General features: G+C 46.4%; 1 protein-coding gene across 2 annotated transcripts in view; it reads left to right on the top strand.

Moving 5' to 3' along the window:
• Nucleotides 1–12340: 12340 nt before the first annotated feature.
• SLC27A2 (solute carrier family 27 member 2) overlaps nt 12341–24914 on the top strand; it is a 40953-nt gene continuing 28379 nt past the window's right edge. For both annotated transcript variants that reach the window (XR_014002003.1, XM_081170029.1), the window contains exons 1-4: nt 12341–12892; nt 19106–19315; nt 21516–21674; nt 24074–24198. Coding sequence is in view for 1 of the 2 variants with exons in the window: in XM_081170029.1 (XP_081026155.1) it covers nt 12415–12892; nt 19106–19315; nt 21516–21674; nt 24074–24198 (972 nt within the window). In the remaining variant the exon portion in view is untranslated. The remainder of the gene's footprint in view (nt 12893–19105; nt 19316–21515; nt 21675–24073; nt 24199–24914) is intronic.

Raw genomic sequence — 24914 nt, 5'->3', positions numbered from 1 at the left:
CAAATCCTCTTTCCAAGACATAAGCTTGGCCATTAACTCTCTTGGTGGCCGTTGGCCAGCTGTTATCTCTCAGTCTCGGTTCATTTCAGGCCAACCTTAGATTTAAAAAAAATAAAATAAAATTGGCCACCTGAATGAAAAATGCCTGTTTGCTTAGCTCCTGCAACTCACCAGTATAACCAGCCTTCTCGCCAGGAGGTTGGAAAGTAGACAAATTGAACATCAGTTTTCACAAATGGACCACCTGCCAGGCAGTCAGCAGTGCCTGGATTACAGGTGGAATAAGAGGATCCTGCCCACCTGAAGCTAGGAGATGACCCCCATAGCCATAGCTCCTGTTTTAGAAGGTTCCTAACACAGTGGTACCTTGGTTCTCAAACTTAATCCGTTTCGGAAGTCCGTTCCAAAACCAAAGCGTTCCAAAACCAAGGTGGGCTTTCCTATAGAAAGTAATGCAAAATGGATTAATCCGTTCCAGACTTTTGAAAACAACTCCTAAAACAGCAGTTTAACATGAATTTTGCTATCTAACCAGACCACTGATCCATAAAATGAAAGCAATAAACAATGTACTGCAGTCACACAATCAATCGATCAGTAGCTGAACCGGGTTCCACACAGTCACAGAAACAAAAGAAAAGAGCCGCAAAAAACAAAAACGCAAAATAAATAGCAAAAACAGACAGATCTCAGCATAACACTCAAAACAGAAGTGTGGCACTCAAATGGAGGCGTAACACTAAAAATGGAGCACATTCAGCTTCCAAAAAAAGTTTACAAACCGGAACACTTACTTCCAGGTTTGCAGTGTTTGGGTTCCAAGTTGTTTGAGTACCAAGGCGTTTGAGAACCAAGGTACCAATGTACTCAGAGGGGAGCTAGGGTAGAGTTCGTAGATAACATTAAGTGCCTGCCCCCAATAATTCCCGCAGGAAAAGATTAGCCTATAAACTAATGTCTGTTCTAAAGAATCATGTGAACCCCAAGTCACATCGACACCATGCATTTAAAGCGCATGGCTTCCCCCAAAGCATTCTGGGAACTGTAGTTTACATCTCATAGCTACAATTCCTAGCCCCCTTAATAAACTACAGTTCCCATTATTCTTCGGAGGAAGTCATATGTGTTAAATGTACTTCAAATGTGTACCTGTGACATTTATCCTAGAAATCAGAGAGGGACGGGGGATGCAATCAAGAGTGAACATGTTAAAAGTTGATAAAATTATGGCATGGACTGGAGAAAGTGGATTGTAAAATTCTCGCACAACACTACAAGTTGAGGCCATCCAATGAAATCAAGGGGAAGTATATTCTGGAAAGGGAAAAATTCACATTTGGAACAACAACCAAAAGGTTGGCTCTTGAGGTTATCTGCCCAGCTACAGATTCCCTTATGGCCCCATAAGTGAGCCACAGATCACTGATCACACAGAACACTTTATAATGCTAGGATAAATGCTGTCAGTGCAACATACCTAACCTGTGTGATGATGAACCAGTTTAACTTATATCCTTCCCTGAAATTGTTGAGCAATAGAGCTCAAAATTCAGTTTCTTCCACTCCACTGACCACCAGCTTTTGTTAGTTATTTAATCTGAGCTATGTTTTGAGAACACCCAGAAGAAGAATCCGCTTTGAAGAACTTAGAAGAGTATAATTTTTCATAGTGATGGATCTAAAGAAGGGGGAGCTTGGAGGACCTCAATGAAAGTCACAAGCCCCACCCCTGACTCCTCCCACCTTTAGCCAAATCTTGTTCTATATAAGGTAAAGGGACCCTTCACCGTTAAGTCCAGTCGCGGACAACTCTGGGGTTGCAGCGCTCATCTTACTTTACTGGCCGAGGGAGCCGGCATTTGTCCGCAGACAGCTTCCGGGTCATGTGGCCAGTATGACTAAGCTGCTTCTGGCAAACCAGAGCAGTGCATGGAAACGCTGTTTACCTTCCCGCCAGAGAGGTACTTATTTATCTACTTGCACTTTCACGTGCTTTTGAACTGCTAGGTTGGCAGGAGCAGGGACCGAGCAACGGGACCTCACCCCGTCGTGGGGATTCGAACCGCTGATCTTCTGATCAGCAAGTCCTAGGCTCTGTGGCTTAGACCACAGCACCACCCTCGTCCCCTTGTTCTCCATATATCCTTCTAAAAACAGTAGCTGAGAGGACTACCACCACCTGATATAAGGGAGAGATGAGCCTCTTCTGGACCCCTGTAGTTCGAGCCCTGTCAACCAAGCAAAGAAATTGTAATTGGTGAGTTCCGCAGCCTTCACCAGTTATTTAAAACCTGCCAAATAAAATTTGTATTCATTGCATCAGAAAACCGAAGGGAGGGAAAAGATTCAGCATACGACAGGGATGGGAATCTCTGGCTCTTCCAGATGTTCCTGTACTAACATCATCCCTCAGCCTTGTCTGTGCTGGCTGAACACATCAGAGCTGTAGTCCAATAAGACCTCTCCTCCTGCCAGAGGGGAGGAGTTGTGAGCGGGAGCAGCAGGGAGGCATATTCGGCTCCCTGCTTCTGATTGCCTCTGCTGCCGCGGCCAAGCCTTTCAGCCAGCCAATAGGGCCGGCTGGTGGGCGGGGTTTCGCTGCATATAAACAGCCACGCGGCAGCGCTCTGACCCCAGTCGGTTCCTGCTTGCATCGGATCTCCCCATAGCTGTCAACGTTTCCCTTTTTTAAAGGGAAACTCCCTTATTCCAAATAGGATTCCTCGCAAGAAAAGGGAAAAGTTGACAGCTATGGATCTCCTGCCCTCCCTCCCTTTTAGGTCAGCTGCCTCTGCGTATTGACCTTGCTATGGACTTCGGTTGGTTGCCTTGTCACAACTGTTTTGGTATTGGCAGTTAGGCACTGGAATATGTGTACTGTGTTGGAGGATTGAGTATGGCCATCATCTACCCCTCCTCTTTTGGGTATTCCGTTAAAGGAATCCGGTGGTCGTGGATCCTGCCCAATGCCCTGCTGGTGGCTAGGGCCATAGCACGACCCTCCTCGGTGACGTCATGGGGAAGCTTCCAGTTGTATTTGCATCAACAAGCTCCTCCCACTGGTTGTTAACCCCTGAAATGACTCCCCGCTGAGCGGGGTGGAGTCATGTATTGCTGTTTTATCCAGTGCCTAAGCCAATGCCACTCACATGCTGTAACCAATAAAGTTGTGGCTGCCTTGCTGTGGCGAAGGGGCTTGAATAACTCAGAGAAGCAATGAGCTATGCTGTGCAGGGCCACCCAAGATGGACAGGTCATAGTGGAGAGTTTTGACCAAATATGATCTACCTGGAGCATGAACCGGCAAGCCACTCCAGTATCCCTGCCAAGAAAACTCCATGGACAAAGACAATATGAAAGTGAGAGCTGGACCATAAAGAAGGCTGATCGCCGAAGAATTGATGCTTTTGAATTATGGTGCTGGAGGAGACTCTTGAGAGTCCCATGGACTGCAAGAAGATCAAACCTCTCCATTCTGAAGGAAATCAGCCCTGAGTGCTCACTGGAAGGACAGATCCTTCAGCTGAGGCTCCAATATTTTGGCCACCTCATGAGAAGAGAAGAATCCCTGGAAAAGACCCTGATGTTGGGAAAGATGGAGGGCACAAGGAGAAGGGGATGACAGAGGATGAGATGGTTGGACAGTGTTCTCGAAGCTACCAACATGAATTTGACCAAACTGCAGGAGGCAGTGGAAGACAGGAGTGTCTGGTGTGCTCTGGTCTATGGGGTCACGAAGATTCGGACACGACTAAACGACTAAACAACAACAATTTTGCCCATTAACCTAAAATAATGTGTCTTTGTGTCTTAATCCCATGCGGGTGTCAGGTCCTCGACTCACAATATCTGGAAGTTTCCACATTCACTACTCCTAGACTAGAGTGAGTAACAGCAGTTCTTTGCGCTTCCCGCTTTTCCGAGTCCTCCCAGGGATTGAACATACACACAAATCCTGTGCTCTGTTACTGAGCTACATTCCTGTCTTCCAAATGGGGCTCGCTTCCTTCTGTGTCAATACACTCCAGTCCATGCCGTCAGTGGTTCTAATACGTGACATCTTACACTCTGCTATTTTGAAAGGGAGTACAGTGCTGAGTAGTGAAAGGCACGGACGTTTCGGGAAGCTGCTCTCTGGGATATATTTCATTCATACCAACATTCCTTCGAGAGCTTGCTGCTCACAGCATGGGTGGAAGAGAAGCCCGCCAGCTGCGGTTTCCAGTGGCCCAGATTGTAAGAACAATATTCTCAAGTCACAAATGCTAAGCAGAACTGCTCTGGAGAGATTTGCAATAGCACACATTTTTTTGCATGCATGCTCTTTGCAGGAAAGACACTGCAGGCAGCTCAGCGTTTCCAGTTTGCCACGTAGTATTTAAAAAAGTATTTAAAAAAAACAATTTATTTTTTTAATCTCCTTTACGATGAACCCAAAGCAGTCTTAGAGCTGAGAATTGCAGAGGGGTTGCTAACAGCATAGCATCATGTGTGCACTCGGGATTTAATGGGGAACGTGTAATATTCCCTGAAAAAATAAAAGGGTCTTTGGTGTTCTTGCATCTATGTGCATTGGGACTTGTGTACATGGTGCAAAATGCTATTGGGCTGTATCCCGCGCTCTCTCTCTGCTTGCCTGGGGCTGCTTGCGCTAGCAGACGGGTGAGTTTTAACGTTACACAACAGCATAGCTGTCAACGTTTCCCTCCCCCCCCAAAAAAAAATTCTCTTTTTTATAAACTTTTTTTATTCAAAATTAAAACAAAACATATTATCCAGAAACATATCATCCTTATTCCCCCCCATTTTTCCTCCCCCACACCCTCCCACACAAAACCCACCCAAACCCACCTCCAAGCTTCCCTCAGTTCCAGTCTTTGATTTCTCTAAGAATGCTGTTTTCTGCATGTTTCCCTATTTTTAAGGGAAATTCCCTTATTCTGAATAGGATTCCTCGCAAGAAAAGGGAAAAGTTGACAGCTATGCAACAGAGGGATCCAGCGCTACAGTTGTGCTAGTAGAAACTCATCAGGCAGGAAATCGCCCCATCTCTTGTGCAACGAAGCAACCAGCAACTTGCCTATGCATTCTCTTGCACAACAATTTTGGCTGAAAGATAAAGAAGCCTATGAAAGGAAAGCAGGAGCGGCTTTGAAGTTGCCCATCAAAGGTCAACAGCAGCTGGGCAGCAGAATGAGCAGGGACACAGGTCACCTAGTCATAATTTTCCCGGCTATGAGGGCAGGACGTACCGTATTTTTCGGACTATTGGACGCACAGGTCCATAGGACGCACCTAGATTGGGGGGGGGGGAAATAAAGGCAAAAAAAATTTATCCCCCCCCCCAGGCGCGGGGCTGGGGCGGGGAAGCCCGAGCTTCCCCCTCCCCCAGAACGGGACCCAGAGCCATGCTTTGGCATCGCTCTGGGAACTTGCGGGGCTGGGGGAGGAGGAAGCCTTCCGCCAACCTCCAAACCATGTCGGGAGACAGCGGGATGGCGCACTGCGCCTCTCCCGCTGTCCCCCGAGCTTGTGGGGCTGGCGGTGGGGCTCTCCTGAAGCCGGGAGGTTGTGGGGATGGGGGGGGGGGAGAAGCAGGCTTGCTTCTCCCCCCGCCAGCCTCCAGATCAGGTCGGGGAAAAGCGGGATAGCGGAGCGCCGCCATCCCGCTTTTCCCCGACCTGATCTGGAGGTTGTGGGGATGTGGGGGGGGAGAAGCAGGCTTGCTTCTCCCCCCGCCAGCCTCCAGATCAGGTCGGGGAAAAGCGGGATAGCGGAGCGCCGCCATCCCGCTTTTCCACGACCTGATCTGGAGGTTGTGGGGCTGGTGGGGGGGAGAAGCAGGCTTGCTTCTCCCCCCGCCAGCCTCCCGATCAGGTCGGGGAAAAGCGGGATAGCGGAGCGCCGCCATCCCGCTTTTCCACGACCTGATCTGGAGGTTGTGGGGATGGTGGGGGGGAGAAGCAGGCTTGCTTCTCCCCCCGCCAGCCTCCAGATCAGGTCGGGGAATAGCGGGGTGGCGGCTCTGCGCCTCCCCGCTGTCCCCAGCTTTTGGGTGCAGGCTGCTGCCCGCAAGCCTTGCGAGCCCGCGGGACATCCCGCCGGGCTTGCAAGACTTGGGATAGCTTCCTGAAGCCTGGAGAGCGAGAGGGGTCGGTGCGCACGGACCCCTCTCGCTCTCCAGGCTTCAGCAAAAGCCTGCATTCGCACCATAGGACGCACACACATTTCCCCTTCATTTTTGGAGGGGAAAAAGTGTGTCCTATAGTGCGAAAAATACGGTACTTCAGTCCTATCTAAATTATGCTAATTATTTCTAAATTTGAATATATACATATATGAATTGGTGCGTGCATATTTTATGCAGATGTGAGTTCCCTTTTCGTTATCTTCTTTGGCAAAGTATTTCCTCTTTTTGGAAATAAACAAAATCAGGCTTAGATACAGCATGCTGCTTCTAGGCAGCTTACTTCTCGCGGCTTCAGAACATGCTACGTTTGTTACTCAGAGTTACGGTATATGTATGACATTAATGACAAATACGAAATATAGTGCAATAAAAAAAATCCAGTTAGGCGCCATGTACTTCTGGATGACCCAGACATGTATGTACGTATGTATACATGTACATACATGTATGTATGTATGTATGTATGTATGTATGTATGTATGTATGTATAGCCAAAGCTAGTTCTTTAAATATTATGTCCCATCCGTGGAAGCCATGACTGTTTAAGGTGGCATTATACTGTTGCAGACATCACCTTGCTGACAAAGGTCCGTATAGTCAAAGCTATGGTTTTCCCAGTAGTGATGTATGGAAGTGAGAGCTGGACCATAAAAAAGGCTGTTCACTGAAGAATTGATGCTTTTGAATTATGGTGCTGGAGGAGACTCTTGAGAGTCCCATGGACTGCAAGAAGATCCAACCTATCCATTCTGAAGGAAATCTGCTTTCGGCAACAGTGTTTTGCAGACTGCAATTGTTTCGCTGATGATTTCTTAATTATTCTATATGATTTACACTGTGTTTGTGATGTTCTGTTATTTTCTATCATGTTAGCCTTGTATTGGGAAGTTTTTAATGTTTGGTGTTTTAGTATGTTCTGATATATGCTGTGAGCTGCTTAGAGTGGCTGGGGAAACCCAGCCAGACGGCCGGGGTATAAATAACAAAATTGTTCTTGTTGTTGTTTATTTGTAAACTGCTTTTGGATTCATTTGAATGAAAAGCAGCATAGAAATACAGTGGATGCTCAGGTTGCGAATGTGATCTGTGCAGGATGCACATTCGCAACCCGCAACGCCCGCAACCTGAAGTGGTGCGTCTGCGCACACGTGGGTTGTGATTCGGTGCTTCTGCACATGCGCAAAGCCGATTTAGCACTTCTGTGCATGTGCGACCGCCGAAACCCGGAAGTAACCTGTTCCGGTACTTCCAGGTTTCGGCGGTCCATAACACAAAAAAATGCAACCTGAAGCATCTGTAACCCGAGGTATGACTGTATAATGAATCAAATCGAATTATGGTTATTCTTAATTTTCAATAATAAAAAAGCAATGATTACTTGTTGTGTTTCATATATTTATAATAAAATTACAATTACTAATTGATAATAAATGTTAGTAATTTTTTTAATAAGTTGATCAGGTCTGGCAGCTGAATCTTATTTCAACACTAGTGTCAGGGCAATATTCTCCCGAAGGCAGAAGCCTAAGGGGCCACAGGACATCTCACTGCCATTCCTAACACAGTCAAACCTCTGTTCCTAAACACCTCCGTTATTGTACGTTTCGGCTCCCCAGTGCTGAAAACCCGGAAGTAAATGCTCCGGTTTTGGAACGTTTTTCGGAACCCGAACACCTGACATGGCTTCTGCTTGAGTGCAAGAAGCTCTTGCAACCAATCAGAAGCCACACCTCGGTTGCCGAACGTTTCGGAAGTCGAACGGTCTTCCGGAACGGACTACGTGCAACAACTGAGGTTTGACTGTACCACTCAAGGCAGCTGCCTCACAGCCTAATGGCAGGTCTTAGCCCCGTCTCTCTCTAACTCTCAGTCCTTTTGCAGCCTGTCCACACTGTGGGTACCATTAGCCAATGGGAATGACTGTTGGCCTGGTCTGAACACTGCCACATCCCTGTAGCAATCTCCTCCGAAAAAGGGAGAATGTGGGCCCTAGGCCAGGAATCTAGCCCAAGTTCAAATCATGAGGCAGGCATGTATGTTTCACATGACAGTAGAGAAATACTATCGTGAGGTTGAGGAGGGGGAAAGAGATCGAAACGGCAGCAGCCTCTAGGGTTTCTGCAACAGATATGCTTCATTCGAAGCAACTTTCTTCTAGGAAGAGCTCTGCGTGGCTATAAATCACCTGAAATCCAATGCTAAACTGCATGTTAAAAATAACGTGAATGTCTTTAGCCTTCTGTGGTCTCCAAGACATACAATATGGCCAGGACCCCCACAACCGAGCCAATTATGGAGCAGGGAAAAGTAAGACATCGAGGTCAGAGCATACCTAGGCACAAACTTTAACAAGCAGTAGGAAAAATCACTACACACTCCTCATAACCCTGAGCGGTAAGAAGTCCAGCGGCAGCCTGGCAAAGTTTTATTCCCTTTTCCACTAAACTTGCGGTGCCGTCTGAAGTACTTAATGGGTTGTCGTTTTATAAATGTAGACATTTGTAAAAAAAAGATCTCTAATACAAGTTTGTTTATGACATTGTCAAAAGCATGCGTTTGTATTTTCATAAAAACAACTTTTTTAAAACCCCACCTTTCCATTCTAAAACAGAAGCCTCAAAGCAGTTCGCACGTTTAATCAAAGTAATAAAAATATATTATTACTTGTCAGCTTAATCATACTGTTATGAGTTGGGTTGGGGGAAAATAGGCTGTATGCAGAGATCCTTCTAACCCCCTGGATCAAGCAAGTGTTAAAAATAGTACAGTAATGTTATCAACAACTGTCTTAGCCCTATGCCTTATGCTTGTTTTTCTGTTAATGAATTTACAAAATGGTTCTTTTGAAACCCTTAATAAACAATAAAAACAATCTCAAAACAGTGAGCAATTAATAAAACCTCTAACTGCTTCCTGATTTCTTTTTCCAAAGTTTTGCTCTGGGAGGCAATAATGAAGTGTGTGGTGAGTAAACAGAGGAAATAGATTTCTGTTTGGTTTGTTGTTGTTCTAATATTTACTATGAGGGTTTCTGCTTGTAGAGTTGTTCGATTACAGTGTTGCCTAAAGAGAACTGATGCACTGTGGTCCACGTTCGCTCCCTAGTGGCAAACTAAGGGAGCAATCCAAACCCAATATCTACCAGATCTAGCAAGTTGGAATCCAGCAGGACTCCAGCATAGCCAGTCTATTTCTGGCACAGCCGGGCTACACCAGTGTAAGCTCCACATCCCAGCTCAGCAGGAGAATATGCCGTAGCAACTGGGTCATCCCAGCTCAGCTAGGGCTGAGCCAAGACTAAGCTTTTGCCTGCACAAGCCCTGAATGGGTGTTCCAGGTTGGGAGCAGGATGAGGCAGGGGAAACTTACACTGGATTCTAACTCAGTTCTGCTCAGTCACATGAACTGACAACTCAGGGGAACATATGCCAGCAAAAAGGGTGATGTCAATCCAATCTGTTTTAAAGGCTTGTTTTCTTTCTGCCTAAGTTTGGAATGGGACGCGGGTGGCGCTGTGGGTTAAACCACAGAGCCTAGGACTTGCTGATCAGAAGGTCGGTGGTTCGAATCCCCGCGACAGGGTGAGCTCCCGTTGCTCGGTCCCTGCTCCTCCAACCTAGCAGTTCGAAAGCACATCAAAGTGCAAGTAGATAAATAGGTACCGCTCTGGTGGGAAGGTAAACGGCGTTTCCGTGTGCTTCTTTGGTTTGCCAGAAGCGGCTTAGTCATGCTGGCCACATGACCCGGAAGCTGTACGCCGGCTCCCTCGGCCAATAAAGCGAGATGAGCACCGCAACCCCAGAGTCGGTCATGACTGGACCTAATGGTCAGGGGTCCCTTTACCTTTTAAGTTTGAAATAATATCAGTTTAACATGAACGAGCATAAATTGCACAGGCTTTCTATATTTAGTGTTGCTCTGCTGTCTCAAGTGTGTCCATTTTTTGCACATTTCCTACTGCAATTATGGTATGCTACCTTGTTTCAGTACTGTCCTTTAGCTACCTTGTTGCAAGGATTGGACACCCTATTGCACATCCCTGCGCTGAAAGTTTCAATTTTATAAACAACAGAACATGTGCTTCCACAGTGCCTTTATTACAGAGACATTTGTACTAGATTCATCTTACCATTACTGCATTCTTATACCCAGGGTACACAGGACAATTCTATACCTTGTAGCTGCTTTCAGATACCAACCCTGCTACAACTTACACGGTTGCCAGATTCTGCACAGCAGTGCTCAAAATTCGTCGGACGATGACCTGTGTCACAAACTAGATTTAATGAGCACATATCAGAGTGCTCTGTAGACTGACAGCTATATATATATACTAACCGCTTATGCTCTGCCACTCCCGTCTAATGTTCCTAACTCTTCGTTTAGACTTTCCTTGCTTCCTTTAGATTTTTATAGAATTTAAATACTTTTTAGTTTTTAAAATCGTTTTTAAATGACTGTACCCACCCACCCCCCTTCCTTATGCTGGTCTATGACCATAACAAAGATTTGATTTGATGATTTCGATTTTATCAACTGAAGACCAGACATAAGAAGCATTAATCCCATTAACACTTCTGCAAATCCCTTTGTTCTGATTTTAGGTTGCAATCCTATGCATAGGTTCTTGGGTGCAATTCCCATTGAACTCAGTAGACTTTATGAGTAAAGCTCAACAACTTCACAAACACACACACACACCCAAGGTCAACAACAACTTTGGCTCGGTTTGGGGGCAGCTCGGGGCCGGTTAAATGACCCCCGTGGGCCGCTTGTGGCCCATGGGCCTTTGGTTGCCAACCCCTGCTTTACATAGTCTAAGATACATTGAGGACAGAACCAACCAAGCCCTCAGGGGCCCTACCATTAGGCAGAGTGAGGCCACCACCCACAGGTGCTGGGGGACACCAGGGCTGCTCCTCTGGCACTCCTGCTTCTGCAGCAGGGAAGATCTGTGCACGTTCATAAGGAGCCTACTTTCCCACCCCCACCCCATGGGGTAAAGGACACTGTCCCATGGCCAGTACTGTGGGGGGGGGATTCAACTTCTGGTCCATTTCTGTACCAGGAAGAGTGAGGGTGCCATCTTTTTGTTATCATGCCTTACTCGTCGTTTCATTTTCAGTTTTGTAAAATCCAGTTAAAATAATTTTTTTAGAAAAAAATATATTTGTATCCTGAAATTTTATTTTATTTTTTAAAAAAGGAATCAAGAGCAGAACAGGCAGATGGTAACAAGCAGTATGTGATATACAAATGGCATGAGAAAACTTAGTATACCGTACTTTTTTGTATAACATTATTCTTGTTTATAAAACCCAATAATAACTTAAAAACAAAAAACAAGCGGTATGTTAAACCGCTTGTGAAGGCGGATGAAGGCTGCAGCACATAAGATATCTACCAGTCGTCATGATACTCTGCTGTTGTTTAGTTGTGCCCGACTCTTCGTGACCCCATGGACCAGAGCACGCCAGGCACTCCTGTCTTCCACTGCCTCCCACAGTTTGGCCAAACTCAAGCTGGTAGCTTCGAGAACACTGTCCAACCATTTCGTCCTCTGTTGTCCCCTTCTCCTTGTGCCCTCAATCTTTCCCAACATCAGGGTCTTTTCCAGGGAGTCTTCTCTTCTCATGAGGTGGCCAAAGTATTGGAGCCTCAGCTTCACGATCTGTCCTTCCAGTGAGCGCTCAGGGCTGATTTCCTTCAGAATGGAGAGGTTTGATCTTCTTGCAGTCCAAGGGACTCTCAAGCGTCTCCTCCAGCACCATAATTCAAAAGCATCAATTCTTCGGCGATCAGCCTTCTTGATGGTCCAGCTCTCACTTCCATACATCACTACTGGGAAAACGATACTCACGCCTTTGGAATAGAACCGTACTGCGAAGACTGTGCGTTGGTCAGCGCGCACACATAAAACAAAACAAACCCCAAACCGTGTTTATGGAAGGCAATCTTACTCGTGATCGCCAAAGAAATAGAAGTTTGAGACTCCTGATCTCCGCTTCTGGAGAAGACAGGCGGGCTGGAAACCTGGAGAGAGAAAGGGAGCGTGAGCGCGCGCTCGCGTCTGGCTGGCTGGACCCGCCCCTCGTTTGGCAGGAGCCGGTCACTTTTTGCGCCGGTAACCAAGCGAGGCGCCTCAGTGCGCTCGGCGCGCCTGGGCAGAGAGGAGCGACGAGCTGGCGCCGGGGGTCGAGTCTCCCCAAGGCGCCGTCGAGACCATGTTCCCGGGCTTGTACACGGCGCTGGCGGGTCTGCTGCTGCTGCCTCTGCTGGTGAACCTGGCGTGCCCTTACCTCTTCCAGGATTTGGGCTTCTTCCTGCAGCTGGTGCGCGTGGCGCAAAGGTCTCGGCGCGCCGCCTCGCGCGTCCCTCCGCGGACGCTGGTGGAGGTGTTCAGGCAGCGGGCGCGCCAGGCTCCCCAAAAGCCCATGCTGCTCTTCCGAGACGAGGTGTACACCTACGAGCAGGTGGAGCGGCGGAGCAACCAGGTGGCGAGGGCGCTGAGGGAGCACGCAGGGCTGCGGCAGGGCGACACCGTGGCGCTCTTCCTGGGCAACCAGCCCGCCTACGTGTGGCTGTGGCTGGGCTGCGCCAAGCTGGGCTGCGCCATGGCCTGCCTCAACTGCAACATCAGGGCCAGGTCCTTGGTGCATTGCTTCCAGTGCAGCGGCGCCAAAGTGCTGCTGGCCGACCCAGGTGAGGACCTCCTCTTCTCCCCCTCCCCCCCAGCTGATAGTGGTTGAATTGCTCTGTCACCAGCTCCTGCCAACCTAGAAGTTCGAAAGCACTCCAGTCATAGCTGTCAACCTTCCCCCCCTTTTTTGCTGGAAATTCCCTTATTCCAGTGCTGTTTCCCACTGCTATCCCGGATTGTTAGATATCCCGTGGACTGCCCCCGGGACAGGTGAGGCTGCTGATCCCTTATTTCCGAGGCTGCTGATCCCTTATTTTCAAATCTGAAAGTTGACAGCTATGACTCCAGTGCAAGTAGGTAAAAAGGTACCTTTCTGCTGTTGCAGAAAGGTTAGTGGCGTTTCCATGCGCTCTGGTTTCTGTCACGGTGTTCTGTTGCGCCAGAAGCGGTTTAGTCATGCTAGCCACATGACCTGGAAAGCTGTCTGTGGATAAACACCGTCTCCCTTGGCCTGAAAGCGAGATGAGCACCGCAACCCCATAGTCACCTTTGACTGGACTTAACCGTCCAGGGGTCCTTTACCGTTTTTTAACCTTTTTTTAATGGCCGCCCACCTAGCAGTATCCATGCCTTTAGGGCCCCTGCAACCAAGGATCAAAAGAAAATTACAACCAACCTTTTGTAGTTCAGTGTTACCCCACTAGAGCACTCCCATGAGACATCTCCAGATATGAAGCTTTCTGTGAGCTAGTGCGTTGCACGTTCCCACTGAGCCCAGATCCTAGTAGAATATTCTCAAGTAGCTGATTGGAAGCAATGGTGAGTTGGTAAAATCAAGAAGGTTTTAGGAGATAATTTGTGAGGGCCCCTCCGGAGATTTCGTCTGCCTAGAGTAGAGGCCTCCACAGAGTTTAATCTAGCACTGGTGGCTAGAGTGATGGGCAGGGGTGCCAACTTGAATAAAATATGGGAGGGGGGCAGGTAAGCCCCACCCTGATATAATGGATTGCATGATGTGTCACTGTGTACATGATGTGGCAATGCTCATCAACTCTGGGGGAGCCTTGGCCCTCTCAAATACAGTGGTCCCTCAGATTAAGTACTTAATTCGTTCCGGAGGTCCGTACTTAACCTGAAACTGTTCTTAACCTGAAGCACCACTTTAGCTAATGGGGCCTCCTGCTGCTGCCGCGCTGCCGGAGCAAGATTTCTGTTCTCATCCTGAAGCAAAGTTCTTAACCTGAAGCACTATTTCTAGGTTAGCGGAGTCTGTAACCTGAAGCGTCTGTAACCTGAGGTACCACTGTGTTTTATGGGGGGGAGGTACCTCAGCCCCTAGGAGTTAGCTCCTATGGTGGTGTGAAACCCGCTCAGAATCCCACAGTGTGACCTTGGGTCATGTGGACAATCTCAGCTTTAGCCCACCTCGCAGGGGTGTTGTGAGTATGAGCTCCCAAAAGGATGGTGGAGCTGTGTGTGCTGAGCTCTTTGAAGGAAGAATGAGATGATGGCATGGTAACCTGGTGTTGCACACCATCAAGTCAATAGAAAACAACTTTTTTCAAAACCAGGTTTGAGGGAGGGAGCCTTGAAGCACCAGTCTTCCACTTTTGTTGCCTCTGATTAACAGGTTTTGCAATAATAATAATAATAATAATAATAATAATAATAATAATAATAATAATAAGAAGTATTGTTCATCAGAGGTAATAGAAGAACAAGAAGTGGTTGGGTGAACATTTGGGGGGAAAAATCCTCATGCTCACCATAAATGTGAGGTTCCACAAGATTATTCACTGTTTTGACAGCAATATTATTAAAATGCAGATGACACTTTTAATCTGCTTCCTATTATTAAGCTTCATGCTAGGCAGCAGTTCCACAGGTGCAACCTTTTTTTTTACTTTGGGCATGGAGCATGGTATCCCCTGTTGCATTTCTCTCTCTCGTGTAGCTGTGAAAGGGATAGGAGACTTTCTGGAGAAAAGAGGTTATCCCTACCAATAGGGTGACCTGAATAGTTGCCATTCCATATCTTTTATTAAGCTCTATCAGCAGTTTGACATTGGGTCAGTGTGAGTAGTGAGTGAGAGCAAAGGTACATCTACAATCATTGGTCGTAGATACAGGCTCATTAAGAAGCAAGAATCAGTTATGACCAAGTATCAATATGACTTTCAGTGGCAAAGAGAGGACTGATAAGTGACAATCCAATAATCTATATGAGAAGAACCACACTGAAATTTCTAAGCAGCCCTCCAAACTGAGTGACTGGACAGTGAAATGTGAGGTACAATTCAATGTAAACAAGTGTAAAGGGATGCATTTGGGGACATATTATTGTTGTTGTAGTTGTTGTTGTTGTTGTTGTTGTTGTTGTTGTTGTTGTTGTTGTTGTTATTAATTTCAAGTATATATGCCCATGGGGTCTCACCTGGAGGTGACAGATAAGGAATGGGATCTGGGACTCATAGTCAATAATTTAATGAAGATGTTCACTCAGTGTGCAGTGGCTGTGAAAAAAGGCAAATTCCATGCTAGGGATCAAATGCCTTCTTAGGAATCATTAAATTAGTTATACAAGTCTGTGATGGTTGCCTTGCCTCAAAAATGATACAGTGGTACCTTGTGTTAAGAACTTAATTCGTTCCGGAGGTCTGAGCTGAGGAGATGCAAACTTGAGAAGATCCACTTGGGGTCACCAATTTTTGGCCTTGCATAGGGCGCCATGTTATGAAAGATTACCAAAGACCACCCCTGGGCTAGGGCCTGAGAGACCAGTGTTCAAATCTCCACTCAGCCACACGAAGCCTGCTGGCTCACCTTGGACCAGTCACTATCTCTCAGCCTAACCTACCTCACAGGGCTGTTGTGAGGATAAAATGGAAAGCACAATACCTTGAGCTCCTTGGAGGAAAAGTGGAATATAAATAATAACTAAGCTTTCTTTAAAAAAAATCCAAACAGACAGAATAGTGAGATTTGTAACAAGAATATATGCCTGGGTACTATCATACAAGTTTAAACAAGTTTTGTTTGTTTTGAAAAGTGCTCTGGAAATGTTGGAAGTAACCTGTTATTGGGTTAAAACAACTTGCAACCTCAGGTTTACACAGGTAATGGTAGTAACTTAAAAATAGGAGGCAGAAGGTGTTCCCTGTTAAATAGTTAGCAGAGATACCTTGTTTGAACGTTAGCCTGCATTTTCTTGTAAACATGCCCACATTGCTGATATATCCGTATCTACATGAGATAATGGATAATTGTCGTTGTTTACTTGGCATAAAGTATGAGTTTTAAAATCCTACCTGTGGAAAATGAAGGATTAGACAATGACCTGAATTAAGAAAACAGAACTACAAACAAGTTACCGAACAAGTTCATCTGATACACTGATGGTCTAATATCAGCCTCCCTATGCAAATGATAGTTTCTGGAAGTGCAATGCAATTCCTTCCTCCTTTCTCTTATCTGTCCTTGTAATTGCTGTGACCCGAGAAAGAGAAACAATAGTATGTATAAATTATTTACTTGAGAGCATCTTCTGTCAAGGCAGAATCATAGGCTGTAAGTTGGTTGGTTTTTGCAAAACTCCTCTCTCATATCCAGAAAGGAGGTAAACCTAAGGTTGCTGGTGGGGCTTCGATGGCTGAATGTTCTTTATTACACTATTTTTATTTATTGTTTTCTTTATTAGACTTACATATCGTCCTTCTTCATGAGATTTCAGGGTGGTTCTGACCCCCCAGATTCCTCTAACTTAGCTAGAACTCTCTCTTCATACATGCTGCAGAAATATTTTAGATGGGGAAATATTCAGTTAGATGGGCCTGCAGTGGTTACATCCAGACAGAGTTTTACCACCTCAGATTGCCAGCAATCAAATTAGAAGAACCAGGGATGCTATGCAGGGCCAGAGTCAACGACAGTGGTACCTCAGTTTTCGAGCATCTCGGAAGCCAAACGTTTTGGTTTTCAAAGGCCGAAAACCCGGAAGTAATTGCTTCCATTTTCGAACGCACCTCAGAAGTCGAACGGCTTCCGCTGCGTGTTTTTCCATTTTCTCCATTGACTTTGGAAACTTCCTTTTTGTGCCTCGGTTGTCAAACGTTTCAGAAGTCAGACGGTCTTTCGGAATGGATTGCATTCAACAACCGAGATACCATTGTCTATGCAGTATCTGCCTTTTAAGGTTTGCGGGGGGGGGGGGTTGCCTTTTACAAGATTTGGAAATTCTGCTTCTATTCTACTCTTCTGCTTCTATTCTGTTGTTACATTAATACTTTACATAACAGCAAAATGTCCCAGTACCTTGTTCTGAATAATGGTACTTCTCTTGTTGATACTGACTGGCATTTGGGTTTAGAGCTGGGACGCAGGTGGCGCTGTAGTCTAAACCACGGAGCCTAGAGCTTGCCGATCGGAAGGTCGGCAGTTCGAATTCCCGCGATGGGGTGAACTCCCACTGTTTGCTCCCAGCTAAATAAACAGCAAAACCAAAGCGCCAAACTTAATCCATTATGGAAGTCTGTTTGACTTCTGAAATGTTTGAAAACCAAGGTGCAGCTCCTGATTGGTGCAGGCACCCCGGAAACAATAGCCAACGACCGTATCAGATGTTCAGCTTCCAAAAAACGTTTGAAAACTCAAACAATTACTTCCGGGTTTTCGGCATTTGGGAACCAAGGCGTTTGAGAACCAAGGTACCACTGTACTAAATGCACGGGCGAAAATGCTTAAGTGAACAATGCTGTGTTTAAGTGATGATCATGTAGGAGACAAAAGGGAAGAGTTCCCTAATAAGGGTGCTGCCACAGAGAAGGCCCTGCTGGAGGTCACAACCCAACCCCTGAGCCATACACATCTGTGTCACCACTTCATGTTTGGGGAATGCCTTCCAAAAAGAGAACCATGCTCACAGTGGCTCACAGTCTCTCATGCAGGGTGGAACAGGAGCACACAGATAACCGCAAATACATTTTCCATGTCATTATGGGAGTCTTTCAGAAACGATTCATGAAAGAAAGAGGAAATTCCCTGGGATATTGCGTCACCCTCCCATTGGAAATAGCTGACATACGCAGGTGGGGCTGGAGAAGCCTCACACTTGATAATGAACAATCTCCTGAGGGTCCTTATAGTGACACACAAATCCAGGCATTGTGCAATTTCAGATTGTTAGGAAACATGCCGGCTAGCCTTTTCCCAGATGTATCGTGAAAATATGACACCTGTGTTTCTGATACCCCACAGTATTTTGCCTTCCTTTATATGGCACCACTAAATATTTGTGGAAATAAATTTGGCAAGATGTTTGCTGTGGACCCTGTTACAGTGGTACCTCGGGTTACAGACTCTTCCGGTTACAGATGCTTCTTCAGGTTACAGACTCCGCTAACCCAGAAATAGCACCTCGGGTTAAGAACTTTACCTCAGGGTGAGAACAGAAATTGCACGGTGGCAGCGGGAGGCCCCATTAGCTAAAGTGGTACCTCAGGTTAAGAACAGTTTCAGGTTAAGAACGGACCTCCAGAACGAATTAAGTTCTTAACCCGAGGTACCACTGTATATGTGAGTGGCATTTAACTGTAACTTGATGACCTGCATTCTCCTTTTCACCAAAAGTTGATCTCCCACGTACCTTGCAAGTTTTGTTCCGTGCTACTTGTCCGCGGGTGGCGCTGTGGGTTAAACCACAGAGCCTAGGACTTGCCGATCAGAAGGTCGGCAGTTCGAATCCCCGCGACGGGGTGAGCTCCCGTTGTTCAGTCCCTGCTCCTGCCCACATAGCAGTTCAAAAGCACGTCAAAGTGCAAGTAGATAAATAGGTACCACTCCGGCGGGAAGGTAAACAGCGTTTCCGTGCGCTGTTCTGGTTCCCCAGAAGCGGCTTAGTCATACTGGCCACATGACCCGGAAGCTGTACGCCGGCTCCCTCAGCCAATAAAGCTGAGCGCCGCAACCCCAGAGTCGGCCATGACTGGACCTAATGGTCAGGGGTCCCTTTACCTTTACCTTACTTGTTCCGCCATTGTGGAAATGAGCAACGGCACATGACTTTTCTGAGGTTTCGAAGCTACACCTCCTGAAATTCCCTCCCTCTACACAACTCTTTTCTTTTTCCTTTCCTTTCCTCCCCCCCCCCCCCCAAATCTGGCCATGCTGTGAAGAGCACTGCAAAAACATTTCAGAGTAAAACATCACAGCACAAACCTTTATTGAATAATGGGCCTTTCCCCGCCTTCAAGTAACCATTTCTTCTCTCCTCCTTAAAGAATTAGCATCAGCCATTGAAGAAGTGCTTCCAGTCCTGAAGGAAGAGAATGTGACTATCTATTACTTAAGCAGGACCTCCGAGACAGAGGGGATCGACAGTTTCATTGACAAAATGGAGGCTGCTTCAGATGAGCCTATTCCAGTGTCCTGGAGATCAAATGTCACTTTTAAAAGTCCTGCCCTGTACATATATACCTCTGGGACTACAGGTACAGTAATAATAATAAAAACCCACAAATTAGGGATTCCTTGGTCTACAGTCAACCCTATGCAGAAATAAGTCCTGTTTAGTTCAGTGGGACTGATTTCCAGGTAACTGGGTGTACAGAATTGCAGCTGGCTTATTTTATTCACTGGCTGGTTTTAAAATATCTTCTGAAGAAATCTAATTGACATATTGCAAAACTTCACTGAAAGTGCCTGAGGAAGAGCACAGTGTCTCTAAAGTCTCTAAAACTTGGGAGACAAAACTAGCTGTAGTTGTGTATTTTAATACTCTGTTGGAAGCTGCCCAGAGTGGCTGGGGAAACCCAGCCAGATGGGCAGGGTATAAATAATAAATTCTATTCTATTAAGCAATGTGGTAGTTTGCAAACAAAAGCATATGTAAGGCATGGGCGTAGCCAAGTAGGGTAAGGAAGGGGCGGTAAAATCAGTAAAAATACATAGCTAACTGAGGTTCTGCTCCCCGCAACAAAAGGCCTGCCCCCCCCCCCGAAATCCTAGCTACGCCCATGGATGTGAGACTGCTCTACTAACAAAAGAGAGGATTGTTGTTTTTTGAATGGCTTCTGTTGGATGAAAAAAACAGTAGCAACCCAAGCTGGATCCAAGCTAAGTTGGCTACATTTTAGTCCCACTGAAAACAACCGACAAACGTTAATTATGACTATCTGTTCAGTTCCCAAAGTTGTTTAACAATCAATCTTCTCAGGAAATCCTGGAAGTGGCATAGGAGCCGCCTAACAACTTGAGGCACCCTTAACAAACTACAGCTCCCAGAATTATCTGGGGGAAGCCACAACTGTTTAAAGTGGCATTATGGTGCTTTAAGGACACGGGTGGCACTGTGGGTTAAACCACAGAGCCTAGGACTTGCTGATCAGAAGGTCGGCGGTTCGAATCCCTACAACGGGGTGAGCTCCCGTTGCTCGGTCCCTGCTCCTGCCCACCTAGCAGTTTGAAAGCACATCAAAGTGCAAGTAGATAAATAGGTACCACTCCGGCGGGAAGGTAAATGGCGTTTCCGTGCGCTGCTCTGGTTTGCCAGAAGTGGCTTAGTCATGCTGGCCACATGACCTGGAAGCTGTACACTGGCTCCCTCGGCCAATAAAGTGAGATGAGCGCCACAACCCCAGAGTCGGCCACGACTGCACCTAATGGTCAGGGGTCCCTTTACCTTTACTATGGTGTTTTAAATGCATGTTGTGAATGTGTCGCAACTTAGCCTTCTCCCTAACATGAGTTTTTTTGTTTGTTTGTTACACGAACGGAGATTTTAAGAATGAGGATAAGGTGTAGGAGATGAATTGGCATATAAACCCTTCTCTGGTTATTAGAGGTTTGGAAATTGTTATAGTAGGTTCATAGATGTCATTGCCCTGTACAGTGGTACCCCGGAAGTCGAACGGAATCCGTTCCGGAAGGCCGTTTGACTTCCAAAATGTTCGGAAACCAAGGCATGGCTTCCAATTGGCTGCAGGAAGCTGCTGCAGCCAATCGGAAGCCGTGGAAGCCCTGTGGGATGTTCGAGTTCAAAAGAACACTCACTTCCTGGTTAGTGGCGTTCAGGAGTCAAAATGTTTGACTCGCAAGCATAGCTGTCAACTTACAGATTTGAAAATAAGGGACCAGCAGCCTCAAAAATAAGGGATCAGCAGCCAAAATATGAGATTTTCCAAGCACAGGTATGTGAGCCCCTCCGAGCCAAAGGCCGAAAGCCCAGCCAGCAGCCAAACGAAGCCTCAAGCGGTGGTTCCCACAGTGCAGCAACCCAGCAAAGGGGATTCAGCAAGGAAAACCACCGTCACCTCTCTGCTGAGAAGTGCTGAGCAAAGGCAAGTCCCCCGGCAATGCGGCCGATTTGATCGGCACAAGGCATGCAGGCTCCACCCCCCCAGTCGTTCTTAGGCTCCTTATTGGGTGAGCAACGCAGCCAAGCAACACAGTTGGAGCCTCCCTCCTCCCTGGCCAGCAGGGAGGGAAGGAGAGGAGCTGCTTCCTTTGAAACCCGGGAAATTTACAGGACATCATTAATAAGGGACAGCAGCGGGACATGGCGCTGGGATAAGGGAGTTTCCCGCCAAATAAGGGACGGTTGACAGCTATGCTCACAAGGCGTTCGGGATCCAAGGTACGACTGTACTTGTTTCCCGTCTAATGAAAAACAAAACTTTTCTCTTCACACAGGTCTCCCGAAAGCTGCGTTGATTACCCATGAACGCACGTTATTGGCCTGCGCTCTGATCATTGCCAGCGGTGTTACTTCAGCAGATGTTATCTATACCGCTCTGCCGCTCTATCATAGTGCCGCCCTTTTAATTGGGGTGCACGGCTGCATCCTGCAAGGTAAGCGGGACTAAGTTGGATTAATAACTTGACTTTGTTTTGGAAAGCGTGTTCTCCTTCATGGAGAGCACGTGTTGCAGTGGGGTCTTACAAGACATCCCACTGTTGCTGGGCGGGTAAAGGTAGTTAGCCACCATTGCTATTGGGCTCCTCTTGTCGTTGGGGAGAATTTGATGTTGCCATTTAATGATTGACAGCCAAGAAGTTTTATATTCCCTGCGCGCAGCGTTGAACTTCCTCTTTTCGCTGCGCGCATCAGATTACTCGCCCACCCTCCCTATATTTAGGGTTGTTCCCACTGACGTTGCTATGCCCGTCATGGGGCAGGGGCCTGGTAGGAATTTTGTCCATTTGGCTGATTGGCTGGTGCCATTTGGTTTTTGCCTACCGCGTAGCAAATCGTCACAACTTGTAAGGTTGCGGTTAGGCATTGGTTTTTATGAATTGGTTGGTGCCTGTTCCTCCAATGCTGTTGCTGCAAGGGTATTCCGTTAAAGGAATCCAGGGGCTTGCCATACTTTTGTCCAAACCCCTGTCAAGGGGCTAGGGCCATGCAAGAGCCCCTGTGCGCATTTGGGGAGAGGTGAGGGCATGGTTCCCAGCTCCATCTTTCTCCCCAAAATGTTTTCCCTTTCTGACTTTTGCGGGCGTGCGAATGTCAGTCTGTCCCCGGGCGGGGACAGATAGTTGCAACCAATGCCTAAGCAACCACTCACATTTTCTGTACAGTGGTACCTCAAATTACATACGCTTCAGGTTACAGATGCTTCAAGTTACAAACTCTGCTAACCTAGAAATATTACCTCAGGTTAAGAACTTTGCTTCAGGATGAGAACAGAAATTGTGCTCCGGCGGTGCGGCAGCAGCGGGAGGCTCCATTAGCTAAAGTGGTGCTTCAGGTTAAGAACAGTTTCAGGTTAAGAACGGACCTGCGGAACAAATTAAGTACTTAACCCGAGGTACCACTGTATTTTAATAAAGTTGTGGCCAAAATTATGCCAAAAACCTTAAACAAAAAATTCTGTGTGAATTGTGTTTTATTGGGTTGGCTTGGGGACCTTGACACGCCATGAGATTCCACTGTAGCATGTTTACTCGGCTTCTAGCCACCGAACTGAGCCAGGAGTGGGGGAATCAGCATTTGTTGCCCCTTTGCCCCCCATCGTTCCTTCGTATACATTTCCCCGAAGGTACCTGGGATCTTGACACAAGGCTCCCACACCACATGCCCTTGGAGGCTCTTGGGAGAAATAACCATGGGTGCAAACAGACAGAGATATGTTTTGATGGTGCTCATTCAGGGATAATACTGTTTGAACTGTGTGGAAACAAATTAGGATTTTGCTGCAGGCGTGGGAACTTCTTGCCTTCCCAGATATTGTTGGGAGTTCAGTTCCCATCATTCCTGCCTATTGGTAGTGCTGGCTAGCACTGGTGAAAGATGGGAGTCTTGACAACATCCAGAGTATTAAGTTGTGGGTGAACATATCAGACGACACAGCAATTCTTCAAACAGCTCTTCTTTATTTAGATGCCAGAACAGAACTGAACTGAAGGGCGCAGTCAGCCTGCTTATATAGAGCTCCAGAACAATGTTAACTGTTGCAACTTTCTAAAACTATCCAATCACTGAACGTCACTTTCGATCCTTCATTTGCATAACTATCTACAGTATCCCCCTGCTGGCCCAGGGTGAGAACTTCAGTACATAACACCAAGGACCTGATTTCCCATCCCTGATTTAGTGAGTTGTTCTTTTAAAACCTTGATGGCGTTAGCTTTGACCACGCCGTAAGCTAGTTGTTTGTACCTTTTCCATGCACTGCCGATTCACAGGGTTCTGAGAATTTCAGGAGGGTGTAGTAGGCCTTGAGGAGTTGATCTATATTTCAATTTCCAGGGAGGGACTATGTGGGTGTGTCTACGATTACCCATCACACAAGATGGCGGAATGAGTTTTTAGCAAAGTGTCTGCTCAATGGTTCTGTGTTACTACACAGAACACTTTTACGCAGGGGGCGTTCAGAAATGTGGGCCTGTATTCTGAACTGGCGCAGTCCAGAATTCTGCCACCCGGTCCTGTACATGGGCTCTCAGACAGGAATGTGCAGTCCTTCAGGACTGGTTGCAATTTTCTCACAGCAGCATCAGAAGATGATATATACCATACTTTTCTGTGTATAAGACTAGGGGTTATTTTTTTACTCAAAAATAATGTTTGAAAATGGGCTCGTCTTATACACAGGCAGTGCATTGTGGGGGCGGATGATTGGTTGCAGCCCCCAAAATAGGGGGCGTCTTATACACGGTGGGGGTGTTATACATGGAAAAATACGGTATATCCGTCAATAGGGGGTGTGTGTGTTAGTATCTAATTCCACTGTCTCGTTTGCTTGTAGGTGCTACTCTTGCATTACGTTCAAAATTTTCAGCTACCCAGTTTTGGGATGACTGCAGAAAATACAACGTAACTGTCATACAGTACATCGGAGAGGTGCTTCGCTATTTATGCAATGTGCCCAAGGTAAGTTATTTCTCTGACATCTCTGTATGTGTTTGTGAGAGAGAGAGAGAGAGAGAGCAAGAGAGAGCAAGAGAGAGAGAGAGAGAGAGAGAGAGAGAGAGAGAGAGAGCGCTTCTACGGATATTGTTAGAACTGGTCTTGATTCAATGCCTTATTTATTTATTTATTTGTTTGTTTGTTTATTTATTTATTCATTCATTCATTCATTCATTCATTTAAAGTATTATATCTATGGTTTGATAGCACTTGTGGCTTCTGTAAAAAATAAATAAATTGTACCTTCACATGAACTTGAAAGAGGCCCGTTTCTTAGATGGCGAAATTAATTCTAAAGGAAGATTTGGGCCAAGTTCATTTGTTGGATCCAAAGCCATTCTGGATTAAAGCCGCTCTTGCACAACTTGTGACTCTCTAAGCCAGGGGGAGAGGGGGAGAATGCTTTTCATGCCAGGGGCCACATTCTCTTCTGGAAAACCTCCCCAAGGGCCACATACCAATTTTACTGTTTACTATTAGACTCTGATGGGTTGTTTAATGTTGCTTTGTCTGATATCAGTTGTTTATTTTAACATTATTGCAACTTTTATACTGGATCAGATTGTCACTATTAATGTTTGATGTTTTATTATGTTTTTATGTCCTGGAAGCTGCCCAACCCAGCCAGATGGGTGGGGTATAAATGAAATATTATTATTATTATTATTATTATTATTATT

Source organism: Podarcis bocagei (genome assembly GCF_964188305.1).
Source record: "Podarcis bocagei genome assembly, chromosome: 14".
NCBI classification, from domain to species: domain Eukaryota; kingdom Metazoa; phylum Chordata; class Lepidosauria; order Squamata; family Lacertidae; genus Podarcis; species Podarcis bocagei.
Note: the sequence above shows the minus strand (reverse complement) of the source record. Positions and strands in the feature narration are given on the sequence as shown.